At 40.9% G+C, this 23,712-nt stretch overlaps 1 protein-coding gene across 2 annotated transcripts; it reads right to left on the reverse strand.

Annotated features, from left to right (window-relative positions):
• Positions 1 to 72: 72 nt before the first annotated feature.
• rnf34b (ring finger protein 34b) lies at positions 73 to 23,712 on the reverse strand. 2 transcript variants are annotated; one of them, XM_081613649.1, is made up of 8 exons: positions 23,573 to 23,710; positions 13,209 to 13,427; positions 11,026 to 11,511; positions 6,706 to 6,768; positions 6,401 to 6,602; positions 6,284 to 6,307; positions 5,106 to 5,147; positions 73 to 2,346 (listed from the first exon to the last, which is right to left on the reverse strand). In XM_081613649.1, exons 1-8 carry the CDS (start codon positions 23,576 to 23,578, stop codon positions 2,162 to 2,164), a joined length of 1,227 nt encoding a protein of 408 aa, XP_081469775.1. In that variant the 5' UTR covers positions 23,579 to 23,710; the 3' UTR covers positions 73 to 2,161. The 2 variants fall into 2 exon arrangements, with proteins under 2 accessions (XP_081469775.1, XP_081469776.1); XM_081613650.1 differs by lacking the exon at positions 5,106 to 5,147 and having other exon boundaries at positions 23,573 to 23,712.

Consider the following 23,712-nt stretch of genomic DNA (forward strand, 5'->3'; position numbering starts at 1 on the left):
TGATATTGACGTTTGATTTAATGCTGATAATTAAATGAACTCTACAGAGAAATGAATAGCAGACTTTAAACCTTGTGGTTTGTAATACTGCATTTTATTGAATCTGATAAATCCTTTTTTTTTAATTTTTTTATCTCCTGTTAACCAAAATAAAAAGGTTCAACATTCAGAATATAAATATCTGTGAATATGAGTGCTCTCCCAGTCTTGATATCACCGTAGCTGCCCGTGAATGACATCTTCGACAAACAGCAGCTTCAACAACAGGACCTACAGAGTTACAGTGGAAATGGTGTTCAACAGATTCAGTTGTTTGGTGACAGAAACACGCCAAACAGAGAGAGACAGACGGTGACGCAGTGAGAATGCATTCTGGAAAATTCTCAACCCTCTCTCCTCAGTGGAGTTTTTCTTTCTTTTTTAAAATTTTTTTATTGTATTTCTTGCAAGAAAACATCCGTAACTTATCGATGAACAACAGAAGCTAACTATGAGATCTATTCAGTTTGCTGCAAAGTACTTCGAAACAGTTTTAACTGCCTCGTTCGACATGAAAGAGTTTCATTTGCATAACAGGTTAAATTAAATACAGCTACCTCTGTGTTGTAAAACGTAGGACCACGAGACAAAAAAAAATCATGTTGATGATCCAACAGTGATAGGTGAAGAAATAGCACCTGATTAGCTAGGATGGAACCATAACGAAACACGGTTAGCTGAAAAAGACGGTGAAAGTTTTAAGATGATTTGCAAAAGTTTTCATGCCCTAGAACATTTTCACATTTTATTACCTTGCAACCACAAACAGATTTTTTTTTGTGACAGACCAACACAATGTAGTAGCCACTAAAATGTTTGCCCATTCTTTTTTTTTTCCACATTAATTTTCAAGTCTTTGATTTAAGTCTTTGAACTGTTTTGAACGTTCAGATCCAAACAGAAGGTTTGGATCTGAACGTTCAGGGTTGTTGTTGTTCTGCTTGAAGCTGCTCCAGCCTTGATTTCTTTGCAGCTTCTAGTAGCTTTTATCCCAGTATTTCCTCTATTAAGCTTCGTCCATCTTCCCTTCCCCTGCCGACTTTAAGCCTCCTCCCAAAAATGTCTTATTTTGGTCTCATTTGACCAGGAATATTCTTCCTTAAAAATCAGTTGTTTTTTACTGCAGGCTCTTCGGAAATGGACAAGACAATTGAAATCATTTTCTTTCCACTTTCCACTGCCGTGCTTACTTTGATGTTGGCCAATCACACAAAATCCCATCGAAATACAATGAGGTTTGTGGTTATAGTTGGGGGGGGGAGGGAGACCTAGAAAAAAGGTTCAAGGATATGAATATTTTTGCAAGGCACTGTAGATGACAGCATGATCAAAAACCAGAGGGTAATTCTTTCCTGTATTTCCCAAAGGAACAACCATAAACTACGCAGAGCTCTAAAATTGTTGCAAGCTTGATAACGAAAATATTTTCTGAGACGTGGTCCAGGTAAAGTTGGGTTTGACTTCAGATTTATTCATCTTTTTGCCACAATGAATCACCAGGAAAACGTGTCCACACTTTGTTGATCTGAAAAAACGAATAAAAGTAAACTATCAAACCAAGCTTGCTGGTTATGAGATGCCCACTGTGAGATCTTAACCGAAACATCCTGTGAAGGCATGTCGTTTGGCACCCTACACACGCCCTTGTGTGTGATGGATGCAGTGGCGGATGTTTCTTTTTCTAACAACATGCACGCACAAAGTCTTGTTCTCTGATATTGCACATCCTAATGAACACTGAGGGAGATCACACAGTGCCATGTGGCATGACAGTGTAAACCTTATCGACTCTAAAACCCTGGGATCTCAAATCTATGGCCACAGACCCTCTCAAAGCGTCCAAAGAACCACCTCCTCCTGCCTCCCACAAGTAAGGATTTAAAGCAGAGAGTCGTGACGGTGTCCGCTGTGCAGAGCGGGAGACCTGGCGCGGCCGGAGGACGGGTGGGACCAGTCAGTAGGGGTGGGGGAGAAAATGTAGGCCAGAGGCAACAGTCTAGTCTGGAAAAAAGCTAAAATCCTTTCACAATTGTTGCAGCATCAGGTTCCTCCTCCGTGCTAAATCCAGGGCCACGCGCGCTCCGACGCAACGGAAAACAAAAAAAAAAAAACCATTTCAGTTTTAGGACTTGAAGACATGCACGGCCCGCACCACGTACTGCCTGCAGATGGGGCACTCGCTCATCCGCTTTCCGCATTTGGTGCAGGTCACCATGTGGCCGCACTCGAGCAGCACGCAGTCGATGATGGCGTCCATGCAGATGCGACAAAGGTTTTCGTCCGCCGCCAGCTGAGTTCGGACACCATCTGTGGAGGGAGATGGAAAGCGTCACACGCGTGGTTATTGAGCTGCACATAGATCAGAGATCAGCTGATTTATTCATGGCCTCTTTTCAGCCTCTGTAACTCTCAAATGTGTGATAGATTATGTTCCTGCATTATTTTCTTTGTTCTTTTTTCTGACCCGCATCAATAACAATTCTATATATCTATGTGTAGTGAAAGCTATAGCTTTTCAGTATTTTTCCTGTGTACTCTGGTGACCAAGCAACTACATTTTGTTGCCAAATTTTGTGCAATGAGAATATAGTAAGTCAAAATAAATTTTTTTCCTCTTATCTTTTGAAGAGAAACCCTAAAACAGACCTTTGTAGCAGAACGTCTTAATCTTGTTAGTGGATGTAGATTTTTTGTGTTTTGATTTGTAGGTTTATTCGTCTTCTGTGAAGACAATTTTGATTCAGATTTTTTTTTTTGGTATTTCAAGTTAATACTTTGTAGATCCGATTGTAGATATAAAACTGGTATCATCAGTGGTCTTCCTCTGCAGCATCAAAACTGATTTAATTTAAGCTACAACAAATGATTTTACATTCTGTAATTGTAATTTAAATGCTTTAAATCTGTGAAAAAATGGCAACCTGTCAGATGTATGTATGTATGTATGTATGTATGTATGTATGTATGTATGTATGTATGTATGTATGTATGTATGTATGTGTGTGTGTGCGTGTGTGTGCGTGTGTGTGGGCGTGTTCATGTGTAACTATCCAACAGGGGACATGCGTGTCATTTTACACTGACCAACAGGGGACTCACCGTTGAAGAGGGGACATTTTGTAGGTCCCCTCTTGGAAATGACCCTGTTTTAGGGTCAGGGGTTGCAGTTAGGACTAAGGTGTGAATTGACTTTTGGTTAGGGTTAGGAAAAGGGTTAGGTATGTGATGGTTAGGGTTAGGAAAAGGGTTAGGGTTAGGCTGTAGAAATGAATGGAAGTCAATGGAATGTCCCCTGTTGGATAGTAGCGTACGACTGTGTGTGTGTGTGTGTGTGTGGATGGATGGATGAATGGATGGATGGATGGATGGATGGATGGATGGATGGATGGATGGATGGATGGATGGATGGATGGATGGATGGATGGATGCCACGTTGTTAAAATCATGAAGCACAAGATTCGTTTTTCCTGAACAAAATTAACTTGAGCTTAATGTGTTACAAACCATGTTATCGATAAGTCGCATCAAAACAGACAGCGGACATCAGTGACGTTTGAAAACATCATCAGCATCAGCAAGCAGCGAATTTAACACAAAAAGTAGAATGATGTGTCAGATAACTCCTGACGAAACAAAACATCTGTCAAGAAAACAGACGACGGCATCTGTTGGTTATTATTCACCTGTAAATTTAGTTTAGTTTTTTTTTTAATTTTATTTAAAGCCAGTGTTCATTACAAGTTTAATCTTCAGCATGACTTTGAATTGATAGAAAACCAATGAATCAATGCAGTCTCATGGTGCAGCAGAATGTGGATCAGTGCGTATTGCAGTCGAAAGGTTGTGGGCTTGATTCCACATACAGTCACACGCCAATGTGCAGCCGATCAGTGTTTTGGTGCATGATTTCGTTAGTGCAATTGGGTGAATGTGACTGTGAAGGGCTTTGAGTGGTCAGAATGATGAGAAAAGCTCTACATAAACTGAGTTTTTGCACTTTTCTCTTTCCTTTTCATCATCACAGTGATCTTCAGTTTCAGTATCTTGAGAACTAAGAACTCATGGCACCTACAATTTTATACAGAAAAACTGCTGGATCCATGTAGTCTTCCGTGTTAAAAATAGAACATAAATGGGAGAGCAAACGTAATCTTTACTTTACTTTATGAAACTAAGATCATATTTTTACTTACATTTTAATATGAATCTCATAGGTTGATATAACATCATTGCACATTTTATTTTTTACATTCAGTTTATCAGTCCTAGAGAAAATGAATCCATACAGTACATATTTTTCAACGCTGCAGCCCCATCAACTAATCTATATTTACATTTTAGTTTCTTATTATCTTTTCTGTTTTCCTCTTCCGCCTTTTAGCCGGCACCAATCTGGCTCTTTCGTTTCTGCACGCCACTCAAATCCTGCAAGCCATTTCTATAATTATTTGTCGAGCAGCTTCCTCCTGATTTGATTAAACTCCGACAGTTTTCATGCTCCAGTTGGAGGGAGCGTTTCCCTCTTGTTCAATCCCGGCTAAGGAGGAGAAGCTACAGGCATCGAATCATTTTAAATCGTGTCAGAGCGCTGACTTATGGGAGTCAAACGCTGAGCGATCGGCCGGCTGGCCTAAATCCGACTCCCGCTGCCGTGACGGGCAAAAAGTCGATGCAGCTGCGGCCCGCCTGCCTCCCTGCAGCTGGACGCAAAGTGGGCTAATAAGGTCCTGGAGGCCTTCGTGTCGGCCGAGATGCTCGACAATGTAATTACACCTGATGGAGACGTGCTGCTGCTGCAGCAGTAATATGATGGCTCGTCAAGAGTTAAAAGCTTTAATGGGGCGCATTAATGACAGAACGAGAGGCTGTCCTTCAGAATTACAGGAGATGGCGCAGAGTGGGGAAGACGCATGAAATGTGGAAACACAGAAGCAGGCAGGAGTCGATGTCCATAACAGGATGGAAAGGATTGCATGAGCAAAACAAATGGCTGCAGCATGCCTTTACTGTGTCTGCACAGCGGCTCGTGAAGGAAATGAAAAAAGTTAGCTTGGTTATTATCTTACCTCCAACTCCACTGTTGCAAAGAGGTGGAGGATATGCAACCACTTCACACATAAGAACGGGCAACAATAGTGAAAATCAATTAGTTTCGGGAATAGCAAGTCTGTTCTTTAGTGGAAATCAAAATCACTGTACAGTTGTGCGGCCTTGCAAAAGTATTCACGTGTCAACCCTTTTTTTTTTTTACATCGGCATATTCTTTTGGGATTTTATGATTCGTAAACGAAAATAACTTCATAATTATAAAGTGGAAAAGAAAACAATACATGGTATCATTTTTCCAAAGATAAAAACTGTAAAGCATGGCGTGGATTTGTGTAAATAAAACCAGGTGAAACCATTTGAATTCAATAGTCATCTTAATGAGTATTTTTTTCACAGAGCATTAGTGGACAAACGGCATCAGGAAGCACAAAAAAAAACCCAGCAGACAGGTCAAGCTATGAAAAAGCTTGAAGCAGGGTTACATTTTAAAACGGCATCACAAGTTCTGACTGTGTTGCCAGCAAGGAAAACAGTCAAGTGGACCGTGATGACTCTGAAGGAGCAGAGTGAGAAGAGTCACGCACTTCAAATTGAGCCTTCATGGCAGGAAGAAAGCCATAAATAGTCCTGTGTGCAGTTCGCTGTAGGGAGGACAACAAACAGGGCGCTCAGGTCAGATAAGATCAAAACGTAACATTTGACCTACTATTAAAGGCCACGTGTGTCAGCAACAATAACACTGCACACCATCCTGAACACATTACTCCCACTGTGAAACACGGAGGTGACAGCATCATGCTGTGTTCGGATCCATATGAGAATCTGTGACAGCTGCTCTTCATCCAAACTTGACAAAGAAGAATGGGGAAAGTGTTTTAAAACATCTGCAGCCGTGACGATAAAACAGGAGATTTCAATACGTTTGGACTCACGGAGGATGAAAATAAATGTAATTTTAATTGTAAAATCTTTTACCCATGTGTTTTTCTGTTCCATTTCACAATTATGCTCCAATTTGTATTGTTTTTTTTAAATATAAAATTGTAATAAAATACAATAAAGAATCTGTGCAAAAAGTAGTAAAAATATGAAATAGTTGAAGAGATGTGAATATTTTTGCAAGGCACTTACTTCCTGATTTAACCAAAACAATCAATTATCAAAAAAATAATGCAATAATCCAAAAAATATTTACCTGCAGTAATGCTGACGTTTTCCACTAAAGGATAGTACGAAAAAAAAAAAAAGGATGAATTTAGTTAGGCATTATGGTTAATGATCAATGCAATAAAATGAACTTCAGAATCCTTACTGGATTTCCTGTTCTGCTCGTTTTCCCTATAGAGCCGATGAACTCGATCCAGCAGCTCCCACTTCTCGCAGCAGCCGGAATAATTGACAAAGTTTCTGGCGAGGATTTCTTTTAGCTGGCGGACGGAGAGGTTCTCTATGGCCTCCTCGTTGTCGAGATCAGACAGCGAAGCCCTGATCCTCCTCTGCGTCGCCGGACTGACCTGCAAATCCGCACGGGAGCGCAGCTGTTAATCGCAGATCCCCCCCCCACCAACAAAGACGTCTGCGATAAGAATCGGGTAAATATGAACGCAGCCAGCGAACCTCCAAGATGTTTTCAGCAGGCTCCAGGTTCAAAAGGGAAGCCGTCGGGGTGTCCTCGTGCTCCTGCGGGAGTGAAATGTCCGTTAGCTTTCAAACTGACCGCACAGTCATCAGCATAATCAGCATTTTGATGCCTCAAAACGCCCACGAGGGCTGAAGGAAAATACCTCCAGAGAAAATATCTCTTCCTCTGTTGTGATTATGTCTTATGTTCACACTGCCTGAATCTCATCTCACGCCAAATGAGAGGAAGCCCTGAAGCATTCCTTCGGCACAAAAAGAGTATTTTATTGGTCGGATAGTTCAATGAAACCGTTTGATTTCGGTGAAAGCTGCCGTTTAGAGACTACACACAAACAGGAAGAGATGTGATTTCTTCCCAAGCTCTAACCAATTATGAAATAGCTTTCATGTGAACGGATTTATTCGCTTTGCTCTCAAAAAAAAAAAAAGAGTTCTTCAACGTTCTCGCATTGAAGAAGAAAACACGGCAACGCTTCAGTCTAAATTTTTAATAAACAAACTTCCCTCCAGCTGTTTGCAAGAGTCCTTCTGGTTAATTTATGGAAGCCTGCTGGACGTAACGGTTCCAACGTGGACAGAATTGGTCAAGAACTGACAGAACATCTGCACTTTTTCTTCGCTTCCTAAATGACTTTTTAAACATTTGATTGGCTCTTAGTGGCGTTTCGCCTTTTTTAAAGTCTAACATGGTTTTTGCAGTGCTAAATACCTGGCGACTGGTTACTCATTAATAAACAAACTTCCAGTTGCTCCTAGTTAGTCAACAGTAGTGCAGACTTTTTTTTGTTGCTTTTTTTGTCAGATATAAAGGTTAATATTTGACAAAAATAACGAGAGTAAAACCAAAATACAGTTTCCAAATGATGATTTAATATGCTAAGAAATAATATCTATCCAAACACATCTGGGCTTACGTAAAAAAGAAATCATCCCACTTGTTAAATCATGAATAAAAGTCACTGATGAATCCAATTCGTTAGGCAGATTACGGTCTGGAGAGCCCGAGAATCTGGATGACACAAAACTTTCTGATTTTAAATTCTGACAAAAGAGAAGATGACATTTTTGAACCAGAACCTAAAGAGAACTGCAGAAAGAATTTCTTTGAGACAAAAACATCAGCATGGAAAACATAGCCAGAAGTTTTCTTTTTCTAATTTGTCACAGGACGTTGCACTAGTCGTGAATGTATGCATATGTGCACGGTAATTCAGCTGCAAGCTTCATTCTGATTGCAGAGAATAATTATGACATGATTTCTTTGACGCAATAAAATAAATGTCAAAGTTTGACGACTATTTTATGCAAATTAAGTGACTAATATTTGAGTGTTATAAACACAGTAGTGGTTAATTTGGATATTGGAGGGAAAAAAATAACCTTGTGATTGCAGCTGCAGAACGTAAGTGAATCTTGAATGTTTGTGATGTTAAGCTTAAAGACGGGGTTCAAAATCATTCCTTTCCGACTGGAAAGATGATAATGGTTTGTTGTGACGATAAAATTATAATTAAAATCAAACTCAGACAATAACATGACGTACAATCAAACACAGTTGAACTTTTCTTGTGTTGAGTAACACAGATAATACACAGATGTCGTCTGGCTACGTTCTTCTACAAAAAGAAGATTTCGCTATTTTATGACCAGAAGGTTAACTACTAATTTAACCTTCTACTTACTGAATTTAAACTGCAACAAAAGCAGCTGATCTGTTTCTGAGCATTATTATCAGCCAATCATCCGCTTTTGTCCTCTTTTTATCTCCTTGACAAAAGCGAGCCTGTAACATCTAATGGGACGGAGTTTATTGTTTCCACCGCAGTGCAATAATACAAAACTGTCTCGTTCTTTCTGTGCCTCAGCACATTCCAGCAGACCTCCGTCGTCCTCTAATGAAGACGTTTTAATAATGCCTCCATCAGCGTAGCGTCGCGCCCACCCGCTCACCCGCCCTCGTGCATACTTCGCGCTCGGAGGAGACTCCTCCGAGACGCCAGCAGCAGCTCCACTCAAGTCAAACAGCCAAACTTTCTGGATCATATGGTTTCTGTGACTACGAGTTGGTTTTTGCACAGAATATTTAAACAAACAAACAAACAAACAAAAAAAAAACGGGACTAGTAGGAAGCACTTAGAAAAGAACGCAAAAGTTGCCGAGCAGAACAGTTTGAAAGCTACACAACCAGCGATGGAAGATAAACCTAAATGCAGAAACACTCGCAAACGTCATCTGATGGAAGATGCAGTAAAAAAAACAAAAAAAAAAACAAAGTGTAATCAGCATGTGGAAGATGTGTGAGATCTCCACCAGCCATGTCACACAATTCTTCTGCCCAAAAACTTTTGACTTGGGGGGCGTTTACACGACAACGATCCAACAAAAACGGCACTTTTGTACCGTTTTTGTTGGATCGTTTACACGATAACGTTCTAATTACGATCTGTGTTTACACAGTAACGGTGCACATCGAAAACGTGTAATGCTCTCGCTGCGCCTAGTTGGTGCTAGGTTCTTTGAAACTTTGAAAGTGCGCATGTGTTTAAAAAAAAGTTGTACTTGAAGGCATGTGGATTTCCGTGAGAGAACACGCATTGTGTGCGTCTGATTAGGGCGCATGCAGTTGGAAAAAGTGGGATAACTTTGCTGAAAAACCTTGTTTGAGCTTTCACGGTATCTGTAGCGGCCCGGACTGGAAGCTGTTTATTGTTTTTACCTTGGAATGGCCCACAGTCTGTTATTCCTATCAATTTGATAAAATAGGAGCTCCCGCACGTACCATATCCGTGTCCTCTGTTACCTTTTTCAGCAGTTAAAACAGTTTTATCCGTCGCTAACAAGTCGTAACCTGTTTTTCCGAGCCGCCTTCAAACGCAACATGAACGCTGAGACGCTCGCGGTACACCTGTGAGGCAGCGAAGGAGACCTGCTGCTGCTGCGCAGGTGTGTGTTAGAATCATGGCAGCAAACCAGCAAAACGTAAATAACTTGGCACAGTTTTGCCCCCGAACTAACCGACTGAGTTGAGTAAAGCTGTTGGATGCAGGTGATGATAGCTAAAAGATGACTGGCTAATATCAATACAGCACGTTAAGCTTGTTAACAAGTAGCCTGTAGGCTACTGATGTTGTTGTCTATGTTCAGCAACGTAGATTCATTTTGACCCCCAAAATAAGTCGATGCCCCCCCTGTTAAACTCGTCTGGAGCCGGGCTGGTCCTGGTCCGTAGTTCTCTAGATAAGAGCGCTGAACAAGCAGCCGTGTATTTTGCCACCTGGGCGGTGCGGAGCGGTGAAGAGACGCTGAGGGAACCGTATCTGATGGGGAAACAGTAACACCAGCATTGTGAGTAGTTTCTTCTTCTTCTGTGGATTGTAAGAAGCAGTTATGTTTTGCGTCATACTATGCATGAGCTGGGGATTCTCTGAAAGAAAAGATCCGTTTTCTAGGTTTACACGACAACGGAAAACGTTACGTTTCAGAAATATCGCACTCTGGAACCCGTTTTCAATCTGTGCCGTTGTTAGAGAAAACATTCGGTGGTTTCGTGTAAATGCACACTACAAACGCAACAAAACTCTTCCGTTTTTCCCCGAAATCGTTGTTGTGTAAACGGGGCCTTATTCTTTGATTCCAGTTTGAGCTTAAACAACAAATAAAAGCATAATTTGAAAACCACCTTTTGAAAGCATGTATCTATCACAGCGACCACAGATTTAACGCAGTTTAACCTGCAGGAGGATTGAAGTCGACGTCCCGACTGGCATTTTTGTTTCAGTGAACATAATTAGGTCAAGTATGTTTGTTTCCAGGTCTGAGGATTAAATCCCCTTTACAACATGCAGACATCCACTGACAGGAGCGACGGGACGCAGTGTTTCTATTCCCCGGCTTCAGCAGCAATGCCATGAGGCGAGTTTAACTTCTGTGATTGTTACGTAACAGCATCAGTTCATGTAACAGACCTATAAAAGGCAAACGGTTTAAGCCGCCTCACTGGCCCGACTGAGGGCTCTGCACTCTGACGCAACGCAAACACAGCTGCTTCCAGCTGGAGCTTGAAAACCCCGGGAAAACGGGAAAAGGAAAAGGATTTTTCAGGCCTGACTCGGGTTCAGTTTTGCACGAGAGGGGCGACTGCTTGTGCAACTTCAAACAGCCACTGTGAAGAGCTTGTAAATAAGTTTGTTTCTCCCTTGAAATTAATTATTGTGGATAGAATGAGGGCAGATGTGCAGGAAGTGCGGCGTATGTCGGTGAGGGACGGATGTTTGGGTGGAGCGCGCGACACCAACCTGGCTGGGGGTCCCTGAACTGTCACTGGGGCTGAGCGCTTCCCCCTGAGAGGCAGACAGGACCGACTGTTCGGAGGCGGAGCGCGTGGCGGAGGGCGGTGACGCCGCACGCGAGTGGGGGAGCGAGTGGAGGCTGTCTGTGTCTTCTCCCCCATCCTCTTCCTCGTCGCCGCACGTGTCGTCATCGTCCTCCTCCTCCTCCTCATCGTCGTCGTCCTCCTCCTCCTCCATCACAGGCCTCGGGGTCTCCCGCGACCCCTGGTGGCAGAGCACCAGGTCGACCAGGTCCTCCTTCTCCCTGCAGGTGTCGGTGGGGATGTTGCGCAGCAGCAGGTACTGCCGCAGGTCTTTGACCCGCAGCTGCATGAGCCGCGGCCGCTGGAAGGCCGTGCCGCGCAGCAGGTGGCAGGTCGTGCAGCAGCGCAGGTTTTCCTGCAGCACCGAGCAAAGGGCACAGAAGCTCTTCTTACAGTCACAGCAGATGTGCTACGGGGAGACATGAGAAGGACACATGTCAGATCAGTTATTCTCTTTATTGTGCATGGAGCAGACTTTTTTTTTTTTTTTTTTACAAACAAAACTATTTGTTTTATTCAAGTCTGACAGACAAACGGAGCCGCTGAACTGTTTGTATTCGTGTGAGCTGATGCTTTGCTAAATAAAACACGAGCTCAAGTGTTCGCACACCTCGAAACTTTTCATTTTATAACTTCCAAACAGCATAATAGCTGAATGGAGAGAAAATGATTGATGGTTTTCAGATTTTATTTGAAGAAGCGTAGCGTTCAGTCTCCATGAGTCAATAATTTGTTCAATCACTTTTTTTGCTTAACGTCTTTTAGTGTATGTCTCCACCAGCTAAAAGTGGGTTGTGATAATCAGTTAATCACACAATAAATTAAAATGAGCTTGATCATTTCCATCTATTGATTGTTTCTTTGTCTCGTATTTCTCTCTTTTTCCACCAAAGTCCGGATGACAAAAAGCTTCAGTCCGGTGTTTTGGTCTCAACCAGCCTCTTTTATTTTTTTGGAAGGACAGTTTTGTTTAAAGAGATTTCAGTATCTATTTTATTTGTCGTTTCCTGCAAACCAGCAGCAAAGAGCCCAACCTCAACCCAGCCATTTTCTTGGCAAGAGCAGAGAAAAGTGAGACAAACCGTTTGTGGCTTCTGGCGATGTTTGACATTTATCATCGATACAGAGCGACAGAGTAGATTGACACTTCAAATGAACAGAAAAGCAGGTCAGCCGTGGCAGTAAACATTTTCTTATCGCTCGAGCACAACTGAGCCCCGGATCCACCAGGAGCCCATTTCCAGCGGAACAGACGGCTTTCTTCAATCGGCTGCAGCTTATCCCCCGGTGGGACGTTTTCCACGCCACGAAAATACCACGCTGACACTCAAACGCTGAGTCGACCCGCCGCCGTCGGAGGGAAGGCAACTGGCTGCGTGTGGAGGATGAAAGTGCGATCTGAAGCAGTGAGCGGAGCGGGAAGCTGGGAACGGCGGAGTTTTTATCAACGTCTCCGACTGCCAGCCAAATCTATTCAGCTACAAAACTCCGGGTTGGACAGGAGGACTTGAAATGTCAAGATTACAGCGACTCTGCAGAGTATCACGTATTTCAAACCCGACATTTATATATAAAGATCAGATTAAGGGATAAGTATCAGACTGTCGCTCAAGTTTGACTGCAAGTTTGTGCATTTCGTGACACCCAGATGTGACGATTTTGGAGCAGCCAAGTCAGGAAAAGTAGGTAAATCCTAGAAAAGCATGCATAAAAAACAAGAACGGAAAAGTTTCAACTGTTATTGTGTTAGTTTGCACTATTTTTAAATAAAAATAATTGTGAGTACACAGCATTTGATTAGGCTCAAGACCGAAAAGCTCTATTAAGGTTTGCATGACTGAACAAAAACTCAGTAATTATGCGTTCCTTGAATGCATCATTAAACTCCATTTAAAAAGCAGCATGCAGTCACAACATAAAAAGAAGACTGAACATTAATCTTAAAAGAGATGCTTTAGAGCAAAAAAGATGAAGGTGAACCAGACATGGAGCTTCACAGATTTCTGTGGTGAAGAGAAAATATTCTTATTTTCTGCCTGAATGTGATACAACCCCCCCCCCCCCCCCCACCCCCCCCTCAGGCTCTAACCCTCCGCCTGCGTTTACCTTGCGTCTGAAGACGGAGAAGGCCAGCCCGCAGGCCTTGCAGATCTGCCCGGCGCTCCCTGAGCTGGTGGGGGGGTAGGTGGAGTACCCTGCGCTGGGGGCAAAGCGGAAGGGCCCCGCCCCCGCTCCGAAGCCCGGCTGCGGTGTCCGCACGGTTCCCGTGCCCATCACCTCGTTCAGCAGCCCGCAGCATGACGCCCACATGGACGACGCCCCCGCCTGCCGGGGGCAAACACACATATTGCACGCTCACTAACGAGGAACACGCATCCTCACGTTCTGCTTACGCTGCAGTCAGAGCATGCACTGTTTTTCAAACTAATCATGGTTTTTATCTGTGGAAGACTTGCACAAATTGAAACTCTCGCTATGTATGTTTTGTTGATGCAATTCTGTGTCACACATTCCTGTCCTCCTTTTCAGGAACGTTGCGGGATGTAAGAGCTGGAATTAAAAAGTGAAGTTGTGCGTTTTCACTGGAGAGCACAAATTTATCTGACTTTATCATCGATGTGAGACATTAAAACACAGTTTTTACATGTGATCCCTGCAAAGCTGGAGTCAAATCAAACATGCCGACTTTCACTATGCAAGAGTATAGAAGACATATACAAAGGTATTATATTTATCATATCATTTGTGCTGATATTCACAAATGATTATATTATATTCGCCATGTTGGCTCTGGGACTTTAACAGGTGTTTGAAAATGTGTGAAATGCTCTTGGCTCAGCTCTGTGTTTTCTACTAAAACCCTGCAGTAATTAACAGCTTATTTGCACTTCCCTCAATTTTCTATCCATCGCACACAGAATGCATTTCACCCTTCAGTGACAGTATATTGTGCAATGAAAAATGTACTCATTGTGACTTGTATTGTGAATAGTTGCTGAAAGGTCGCTGTTGTTTCACATCCCTGCAACACAGTTAAGTTTGTGGAGTTACAACTTCCAAGTTACTGGGATGCAGTAGAGCCCCTGATTTTACAAGAATTCCCATTTTAGGAGACGTTTGTCTTTGGTTTTCCGATGTTGGAACAAAATCTGACTTCCGGGTACAAATATAACAGAGAAAGAAATGAGTCTAGGTGAATTAGACCATCATAAAAGTTTTCTAGCAGCTGGTGGAAACTCTGCAGGCTGGGAGACTCAAACAAACAATTGACAAGGGTTTTCTGTTACAGGGTTTCACGCACACACACACACACCCACACGCATACACACACACGCACCGCTGTGTGTGTATGCGCACTGGGAATATTAGCTCAGCCTCGAAAGTAAATAGAAAATCCACAGGATAAAGACTCATGTTGAGCAGATGTATTGCCTCATAAAAGTTATTTGGAAATCAAAATAAAACTCAAAAAACAAAATGTATCAAGTTCAGTTCAGTTCAGATTTTGATATAATTTAATTCAATTACGCAACAATAAATGAATCTGTTTTGCTTCGCTTAACTGCATCCAATTCAGTTCAGTTTGGCTCCAATTATAATAAGTTCATTTCAGTTCAAATTAATCTAATAAAAACAATTCAGTTCATTTTAGTTCAGTCGAGTTCATTTAACTTCAGTTTGCTTACACTTTGTCCAATTCAGCCCACTTTAATTTGGTAAATCCGGTTTAGTTCACTTATTTCATTTCAGTTCAGATTAGTTTCCCTCAGTTTAACTCAATTTAATTCAGTTATTCAACACAACATTTATAAATGTCCCTTTTATTCAACTAAGTCCAGTCAGAACTACATTAAAATGAAATTTTATGCAATTCAAAATTTGGTTAATTACAAATGCTTATGAGTGAAAATGTTTCTATTAAAGGAAATTAATCTGTAACTGAACCAGTTAATGTCTTAGAAGATCTTTCTAAAGCATTATGTGACTTTCTAGTGTGTGTTGCACATCACTTTTAAGCATCATTAAGCTAGATGAAAGCAAATGCAGGGCCTTGTTGTTCGGCAGACTGGAATACACAAGAGATAAAAAAAACTCCCGACGTTCCGGTTCGCTTCAGCAGTGCCGAGTCACGGAGCGAAGACGGAGCGTTAGGAGCCGCGGCTCCTTGGAGCATACAGATGAGATGCGGGAGGAGAAAGAATACTCCTTCTGTTGCTCCCCCGGCTTCCTGAATCGATAGCTGACACGGGCGTAATGTAAGGCGGCTCTGTGTGGGAAACAATGCAGTCCACCGGGTCCAGCCACGTCCCGTCTTAAGACAGCGCTCTGTCACAAACACCCTGTGATCTGACCTCACCCGTCAGCTCAGGGATTCCTTATGTAATCTTTAGGAACAAGGCTCTATTTGTGGAGTCAGGTGGGGAAGGAGGCAGCGCAGCCAGACAAGTCAATGTGTCTCCCTGCAGTCGTGTCTCTTTAAAGTTCAAATCGATAATATTTAACAGCTTCTTGTAAAGTCTGTCCATTTCTGCTAGCCCGCCGCTTGTCCTTCTACTTACTTATTATTAAACCGATTGAAGAAGTCTTAAGTCATTTCAGTTTTTTTCTACTAGGAGATTACTAATAATTGATTTATCTTTTAGCAAACTTAGTTTACGCCAACTTGAATTGCAGAATTAAAAAAACACACATTTTGCAGTCGGAACAACAGAAAAGTCAGAAATATGAGCAAAAACGAGCCACAGTGCATCTGTTCATACATCCAGTCTTATTTCCCTGCAGTTAAACCACAATGCACAACACTTTGCTTTGCTGGTATGAACTCGACTGGAGGTTTTACTGCCCAACAGTCTCCCTGGTCAGATACATCCTCCCTCGTCCTGAAGGGAAAAGGCAACATTTACTGCATTCTCCAGGACAGGAGGAGAAGCCACTGCAGTCCGGCTATAAAAAAATGAGACTTATCTGGCTGTTTGCCAGCAGCTCGACTTTCCCCTACTGTCACTTCCATTAGCAGGCTCAAAGCCCTGCAGGCGGGGGAGTCCCGGACAAACAAGCAACAAGGGCTTCTTTACAGGAGATCTATAAGCTCTTCCAGAAACATGGATGGTGTTTCTGTTCTCTCATCATCTTTATTTGGATATTTAGCAAGCAGTGGAGGTGTTTTACTGAAATTAAACACCGGTAAATACTCACGAAAGAACAAATATGGCAAAGCAGCAAATGCCAACAGAGGACCAGTCTCCAGTGGAAAACTTGACTTCATAAAATCAGATAAAAATAATTCAGTTCAATCAGCCCAGTGAGATCATTCCAGTTCAGTTAGTTTAGTGCAATTCAACTTGGCTCAGTTCGGCACAGCTTAGTTTAAAGCTGTTCAGCCTATATATACTGGCACTAATATCAGTATCGGCTGATATAAGTCGGTTTTTAACATACAGCATCAGTCACATAAATGAAACTCGCTGTCATCTTGTTTCTGGAGAAGGAGAGGAGGATGCTGGTCATGTGACGCCGTGGGAAACTGCAGAAAAGCAGAGGTGAAGTGTGTGGTCGTTTTCTTAGATGTGTCAAAGGGGAAGTGAAATGTTTGAAACGTACAGCTAAGGAAAAACTTGAGAGCACCTCAGTTTCTCAGATTTTACTCTTCAGAGGTATATTTTTGAGTAAAATGAACATTGTTCTTTTATTTTTTGGACTACTGATAACATGTCTCTGAAATTCCAAGCAAAAACTTGATATTTATTTGCAGAAAATGAGAAATGGTCAAAATAACGAAAAAGGTGCAGTGCTTTTTTTAAATAATGCAACAGTTTATATTCATTTAGAAACAACAATGCTAATGTTTTAACTCAGGAAGAGTTCAGAAATCAATATTTGGTGGAAAAACCAGGAAGTTCAGTGCAGTGGTCTCTTATTTTTGTCCAGACAGAGGCTGCCATTTTTTCACCTATGCAGTTACAACATGAAAATTACGATCACAGCACATAAAATCATTTGTCGTAGTTTAAATTAAGACTAAAACCCATGGGTTTTAGAACCACTGATACCAGTTTTAGATTTGTAATCAAATCTGTCGTCAGGAAATCAATAAAGCATTAACTTCAAGTAACAAAAAAATCACAAAAAGGCAATCTGAATCAAAATTGTCTTCACAGAAGACAAAATTATATCAAACAGGGCAAAAATAAACCTACAAATCAGAATAAAAAAATCTATCCATCCAATTTAAGATTCAGTTCATTACAATTCAGCTTAATTAAATTCTTCTAAATTGAACTGAATTCAATTCATGCCAGCTTAATTTAGATTTAATTTTCTTTAGTTTAATTTAAGATTTGGTAAATTCCTTTCAGGTCAGTTTGCTTTCAGATCAGTACAGCTCAGGTGTCCTTGGGTCAAAAGGACCGAGATTTGTATGTGTTTTCCCTATACACAGAAAATGAGGACAACAGGAGGGTTAAGTTGTAACCAATTTAAAAAGTCACTTTTCATAAAAACGAGCACCAACATCAATAAAAGCAAAACAGTCACATTTATTCAAGTTACGGTTCAAAACTATTGGATTTAATTAATAATAAATGCACGAGTTCAAGGAAACCAGTGAATGTCATCAAACTTCTTGCATCCAACCTGGTTGTGTTTCAGAAACTGACAGAGGCCCAGACTTAAATAGAAATCCTACAGGGAAAAGACTCGTGTACATAAAAAGGATGTCTGACCTCATAAAATGAGCCTTTTTTTGGTGAACAAAATGTAAAAAGAAACGCTCTGGCATCCAGAAAGCTAAATCAGAAGTAACTGGGTCAAAGAGGCAGACCAAAGTGTTTAATTAGGACTAAAAATGAGTCAGAAAACGCAAAACAAGAACCTTTTTTTTGGCCTAATTAAGATGGATTTTAATGAATTGCTATATGAATTTTTGGCACCAACAAGTTCTCCATTCAGCAACTGAATGACCCTAAATCTTCCTCCTTATGAAACCTTCCCACATGTTCCATGCTGAATTAGTGATGTATGACAACTTGGCTTTTGAGGTCAGTCAGCTGCAGGCTGGATTAAAATGTTTGCGTCATCAGAGTTTCTCCGAGCGCAGCCTCTATGTGACATTTCTCTTTGGATTTCAGACATATTTAATGGAAATGAACACTCCTGGCAAAAAAAAAGGCTGCGATTGATAGAGGTAACGCTTTTAAAAAAATGAAGGAATGTGTGAGTTTTACAACAAAATGCTTCAAACGAGATGCTGCTTGAAAATGGGAGTTTTCTGTTTAGCTGCTTTTAGCGAAGAGAAAAGATATTTTCAGTCACTTGCCAATTGATTGGTGCTTTACTATACTGGGACAAATATGACGCATTTGGAGCATATTTAAGGAGTGGAGATGAAGCTGAAGTGGGATCATGAGCTCCTTGCACTGTTCCTTAAACTGCTTGGCCTGAAATGAACTGTCTATAAAAATGACTCTCAGATGAAAAGCCAGATAAATATTCGGCAACACTTTATTTGAAGTGGGGTGAATAAGACTGTCATGACACTGTCATAAACATGGCATAACTCCTGTCATTAACATGAATAAGCCTTCATGAATATTTATGACTGTTTAAACTTTACCTTTAATGACATAAAGTTATCTAATTTTTAAAGTGCAATCAGTAATACTTTTAGAACAAATTGATATCAGTAATGATTTCTTGGTTAATGTCAAGTTGTTATAACAAAGACATTTTGAATAATGTCAACTTTGTATTAAAAGTGTCATAATTTACCGAATGACGCTTCATGACAACAGTCATAAATATTCATGAAGGCTTATTCATGTTTATGACAGGTGTTATGTCATTCTTATTCACCCCCCTTCAAATAAAGTGTTACCTTCATTTTTTTTTTTTTTACAAATAAAAATGTGTCTAACTCAAATCCAGAGCCACAAATTTCCTTCAGAAGTCATCTACGTTGCAGATAGGCATTACTTGGGTATAATCTAATATAAAAACATAAATCATCATCTTGTGCAGATGCTATTCTTTAGCTGGAACAGAAACGCTGTTTAGAGCTGATGAAGCTAATTATGAGAGCATTACTGGAAGAAAATCTGATGGAGGCTCCAAAAGATTCAGAACTGGGATGGAGGTCCATTTTTCAGGAGGAAAAAGTGACATTCATACATTTTAACCATGTGTTAGAAAATAGTCCAGTCAAAGTCCAAATCTAAATTCATAACATAACCTGTTATTGCAGATTTGAAAACTGCTGTCCACACACCTGCATCCACTCTGATAGAATGCGAGCAGTTTTCTCCAATGTATTGACAAATGCACACCACACTTTTCAGATTCTTGTTAGTACATAATCAGTTCTGGTCTGCACATTAAATACATTGAAGGTTTAACTTGTAATATGACAAAATTAGGAGAAATTCAAAGGTTATGGGTCACTTTTACTCAGATTGACTTAAACAAATAAAATCCCAGATATGCTAGTAGCTTTGCTGATTCGAGTAAACCGTATCCAAAATCTGCAGGCTGCTTCCGCTCTGCCCCAGTTTAATATCTTTTAATGTAAGCTGATACTGACAGTAAGAAGAAGCCAGAGAATATCTCTAAATCAGTCATTGGAGTGACTTGCAACACTAAATACCGTCCTGCTGTGGACAAACCGCTACATAATTCTGCATTAAAAAGTGCATACTGGCTGGATTCTAGAGAAAAATAGCAGCAGATGGAGGTATTGTGAGGAATGTTGATGTTACTGTTTCAGGAGAGCAAAGTTAACCTGTAGAAGAAGGAGCGCTCTCTTCTTCATCTCACGTTACCGTCTTGTCACTCAGGCCCGGTCCGTGCATCTGGCCAGCCATCAGTTCCCACATCTAAGTACCAAACAGATGGTGCTATCAGGGTAAACTCTGCACCTTCCATCCTCCGCCGTCTCGTCGGCGCTTTTCATTTCCTCTTCCTCTTTTTCGCCCTTTTGCATCAGCTCCAAATGCCATTCACTCCCCGAGAAGGTAGATCCAGTCAGGGATATTATTGTCGCTGAAAATGAACCCGATGCGGTTCGGTAGGAGGATATTGTGTTTGTTTTTATTTTTTACAGACTTTGAAATGGTTTGTTGGGCATGCTGATTGTGTCCTTCAGTCCTTCTGTCTGGTGTCCCCCCTTCATGTGTCTCTCGATTTCTTTCTTCTGCCCTTCCTTCCTTTTTTTGAACCGTCTTCCTTCTTGTATCCTTCATTGTAAACTTTCAGCTTTGAGTCCGTCCTTATGTCCTTCCATCCTTGTGTTTCTCCTTCAGTCCTTCTTTGTGTTCTTCACTGTTCTTTCATTTTCTCCTTCCTGCTATCCTTCTTTTTATGCCATTCTATCCAAGAATGTAAAAGTATGTAACTTTTCCATGAGAAATGAGTTCGGACCGTGCATCTGGCTTCAGGAAATCATTTGGAGATGTAAGAAAAAAGCAAACAAATGAAGCTATCACCAGAAATGTGTGCCTCCTGGATGTCCTTAATAGCTTTGGACTTTTTCTTCTTCCACTTTAGATGAAAAGCTTGAGGTGAGTTTTGCCTAATTTGCAACAAAGTGCAATCTCCAAAACAAAACTGCAGCAGATTTTTTGTTTTTTACTTATGCAATTACTGGTAGCTTTAAAAATATAAAGAAAATCAACCGTGCATGCAGAAGCAGCGTGGATCCAGTGGAGTTTTTAAGTCGTGACTACAGCGGCCTCCATGCAGCAGTATATTTCACAGCTTGAGAGCAACGCTTGCACACAGCAGCGCCGTCCCCCATCCACAGGGGCAGAAAAGCTGCTTTTTAATTTAAACCCGATTAGTCAATAAAACAACGCGTCCATTTAGCTTCCCTGGGACAGCGTGAGTGAGGATGTGCCTCTGGGAAAATTTACTTCACAGAGTTAAGCCGTCTGTTTCTCTTATCAGCCTCAATTTTGTGATTAACAACTGTGGAAAATGTGACAAACTCAACCCAGATTAAAAAAAACAACAACAAAAAAACAAATAAAATTTAAAAAAAAAAACGCTCTATTTTCAGTGACAATTAAAGACGTGTCGACGCTGTTTTTGCCTCAGAACCAAACCACGTCCTCTGCGACTGTTTCCAGAATAAATAAGTGCCACAGATTCTCTGAGGCTCCATTCAGAGTCTTTGTTTTAATTTTCCAGCACTGGTTGAACTCAGAGAGCTCTTAACGTGCAAAAGTGTATTTCAGGTTTAAAGTGAAGTTGCTGGTGTCTGGTTGACAGAAACCAGCAACATTTGGATGATTTAAATATTTGTTTTAGCAATAATTTATTGCTTTAATTTTTTTTTTGCACAATGTGACATATTCAAGATAACTCACATTACAATTTATATAGTTAAAAACATGTCATATTAAGAACATGATGAACACTATTTTCAAATCAACACTATGAGCAACACAAATGGTGAACTTTTAGAAATATATATATGTACAATGCCACAGTACTTAAAGTATTATTAGTAGTAATAGAAGTTGTTTAGTTTAATTTACCTACTGCATAATTATACGTAACTTTGTGTAGGTTTAGAAGCCAAACAAAAACACATTTGCTTCTAAAATAATGTAAAAATGTGTTAAATCTAAACTTTACATCTTACAGTCCTTCTCCTTACAGATTTCCCCCCGAATCCAGAAACACACAAAGCTAAAAAGCACACAGTTGTGAACAATTTACTTAAATATGATTACATTTCATATAACATACAAAAATTATACATGCCTTGAATATTTTTTTATTTAATTCTCCTTCTGTCATTTAAGCAAGTATTAGGTATATGTATGTATATTGAATTAGTAATTGATTATTCCTTCCCTTGGATGTAAATATGTGACGATGATTTCCACCGACTGTTTTGATGCCAAATATTAGTTTTTAGAAATTAAATCTATAAATTTCATTGGCTCTTTGGCTTTTAATGCACTTTGTCTTTATATTCATTGCTATCGCGCTGATAACTGTGTTTTATATTGTGGCTCTTAATAAACGTTCACCACTAAGTGTACTAGTGGCTCAAATTAACTGTGGATTTTATTCTACATCAACTACTATTAAAATTCCTATTACTATCACTGGTTGTGATCAGACGTTTAAAATCTATGCATATTTACCTTCACACTCATCAACCTCATCTTTTTTTTCACTTCTTGTTCTTGTTTTTATTTTGTGTAAAACACACTGTTTTACCCCGGTTGTGTATAAAAAGTAAAATAAAGATGAGTGATTAGATATTTTCCTACACTTTACCCTGGCTGCACTCATAATGATAACAACAACAAATAAATTAAAATCTGTAAGTGTGACAGACAAGACAGACATTTACTACTTGGATGTTACTACAGTAAACGACTATGTTGTTGTTGTTTAAGCTGCTTTCTCCAGGGCGCCAATAAAAGTGTTTTCTTTATGTCGTTTCATCCGTACTTTTCTTTCTGACTCGTTTGTTATGTCTGGATTTAAATGGCGCAGAAATCCAAGTTATTTCTGATGCCGAAACAGGATTAGGGAGCAGCGCAGCAAACTGTTTCTCACTTGAAGCAGCAACATGTTACCCAGCTGAAAGGCACTGGATGCAGTGCTGATTGTTTCATTGTTTTTCCTCCACTGTTTGCTTTAAATGTGACTGAAGGCTACATCTTCCTCGGCAGGTGGATTCCAGCGGCTGCAGCAGCGGTTTCCACACTTAACAGCAGGTGATAAGCAGTTTTTCCACACTGTGTTCTCACACTCATGCCTGATTGTGCATGACAGTTCACCTTTCTCCAGAAAAGCCACCACTACTACCACCACCACCACCAGCAGCAGCAGCAGGGATCCTATGACATCATCGCCATCCTCTTCTTCATCACCCTTTATATCCAGTGCTGCTGCAAGCACACCGTGCAGACTGCACACACAACAAGAGGGAAGGGGGAGTGAACAGCTCCGGACCTGATGAGGAGGAGATCCTCTCCTGTCCAGCCCCAGACAAGCAGCCGCTCCGCCGCCTGACCGCAGCCTCTCTATCCGGTTAGAGCGGATTAAAGCCTGACGGTGAATGGACGTCTATGCCAGAGCTTTAGTCCACTAAACTATCACCCTGGGGTCAAAGCTGGCTCATCAGAAGGCTACACGGTGTACCCAATGTTTATCAGCGTGGCTGGGAACGCACAGGAAGCGTTTATAAAAGCACAATAGGGAGACAAATACAACCTGACAGCGCGTATTTAGATGTTAAACTCAAGTCAGACTGCAAATCCAGAATTTTAAGCCTGCTTATTTTATGTTTTTAGAGATTATAAATTAGAATTAATTTACATTAAAGGTGCAGGGGGTTATCCCCCCCCCCCCCCGCCCCTGCTTATCCCTGCAGAATCGTGCAGTTTACAAAAAGAAACACACCACCTTTAACGCAAAAAAGCGCCACAGATAATGTTTAAAATAGATGCACATACCTTCATTTCTCTCCCCCCCCGTTAGAGGAATTTGCCGAGTAATGTCACAGCGACGACCATTGCCAGCGCATAGGGAATCAAACCATTACGTCTTCCCTCTCTCCAGCTGCCAGTGTGAGTGGAGAAGGCATAACGTAACT

This window comes from Poecilia reticulata, chromosome 12 (genome assembly GCF_904066995.2).
Source record: "Poecilia reticulata chromosome 12, P_reticulata-male-v2, whole genome shotgun sequence".
Taxonomy (NCBI): Eukaryota; Metazoa; Chordata; class Actinopteri; order Cyprinodontiformes; family Poeciliidae; genus Poecilia; species Poecilia reticulata.

Excerpts from the sequence above, each read along its gene's own strand:
- rnf34b (XM_081613649.1), bottom strand. Across the intron at positions 6,769-11,025 it reads GTTCAGGGACCCCCAGCCAG|GAGCACGAGGACACCCCGAC; the intron begins GTTGGTGTCGCG and ends TCACTCCCGCAG. Across the intron at positions 6,603-6,705 it reads CTGCTGAAAACATCTTGGAG|GTCAGTCCGGCGACGCAGAG; the intron begins GTTCGCTGGCTG and ends GCGGATTTGCAG.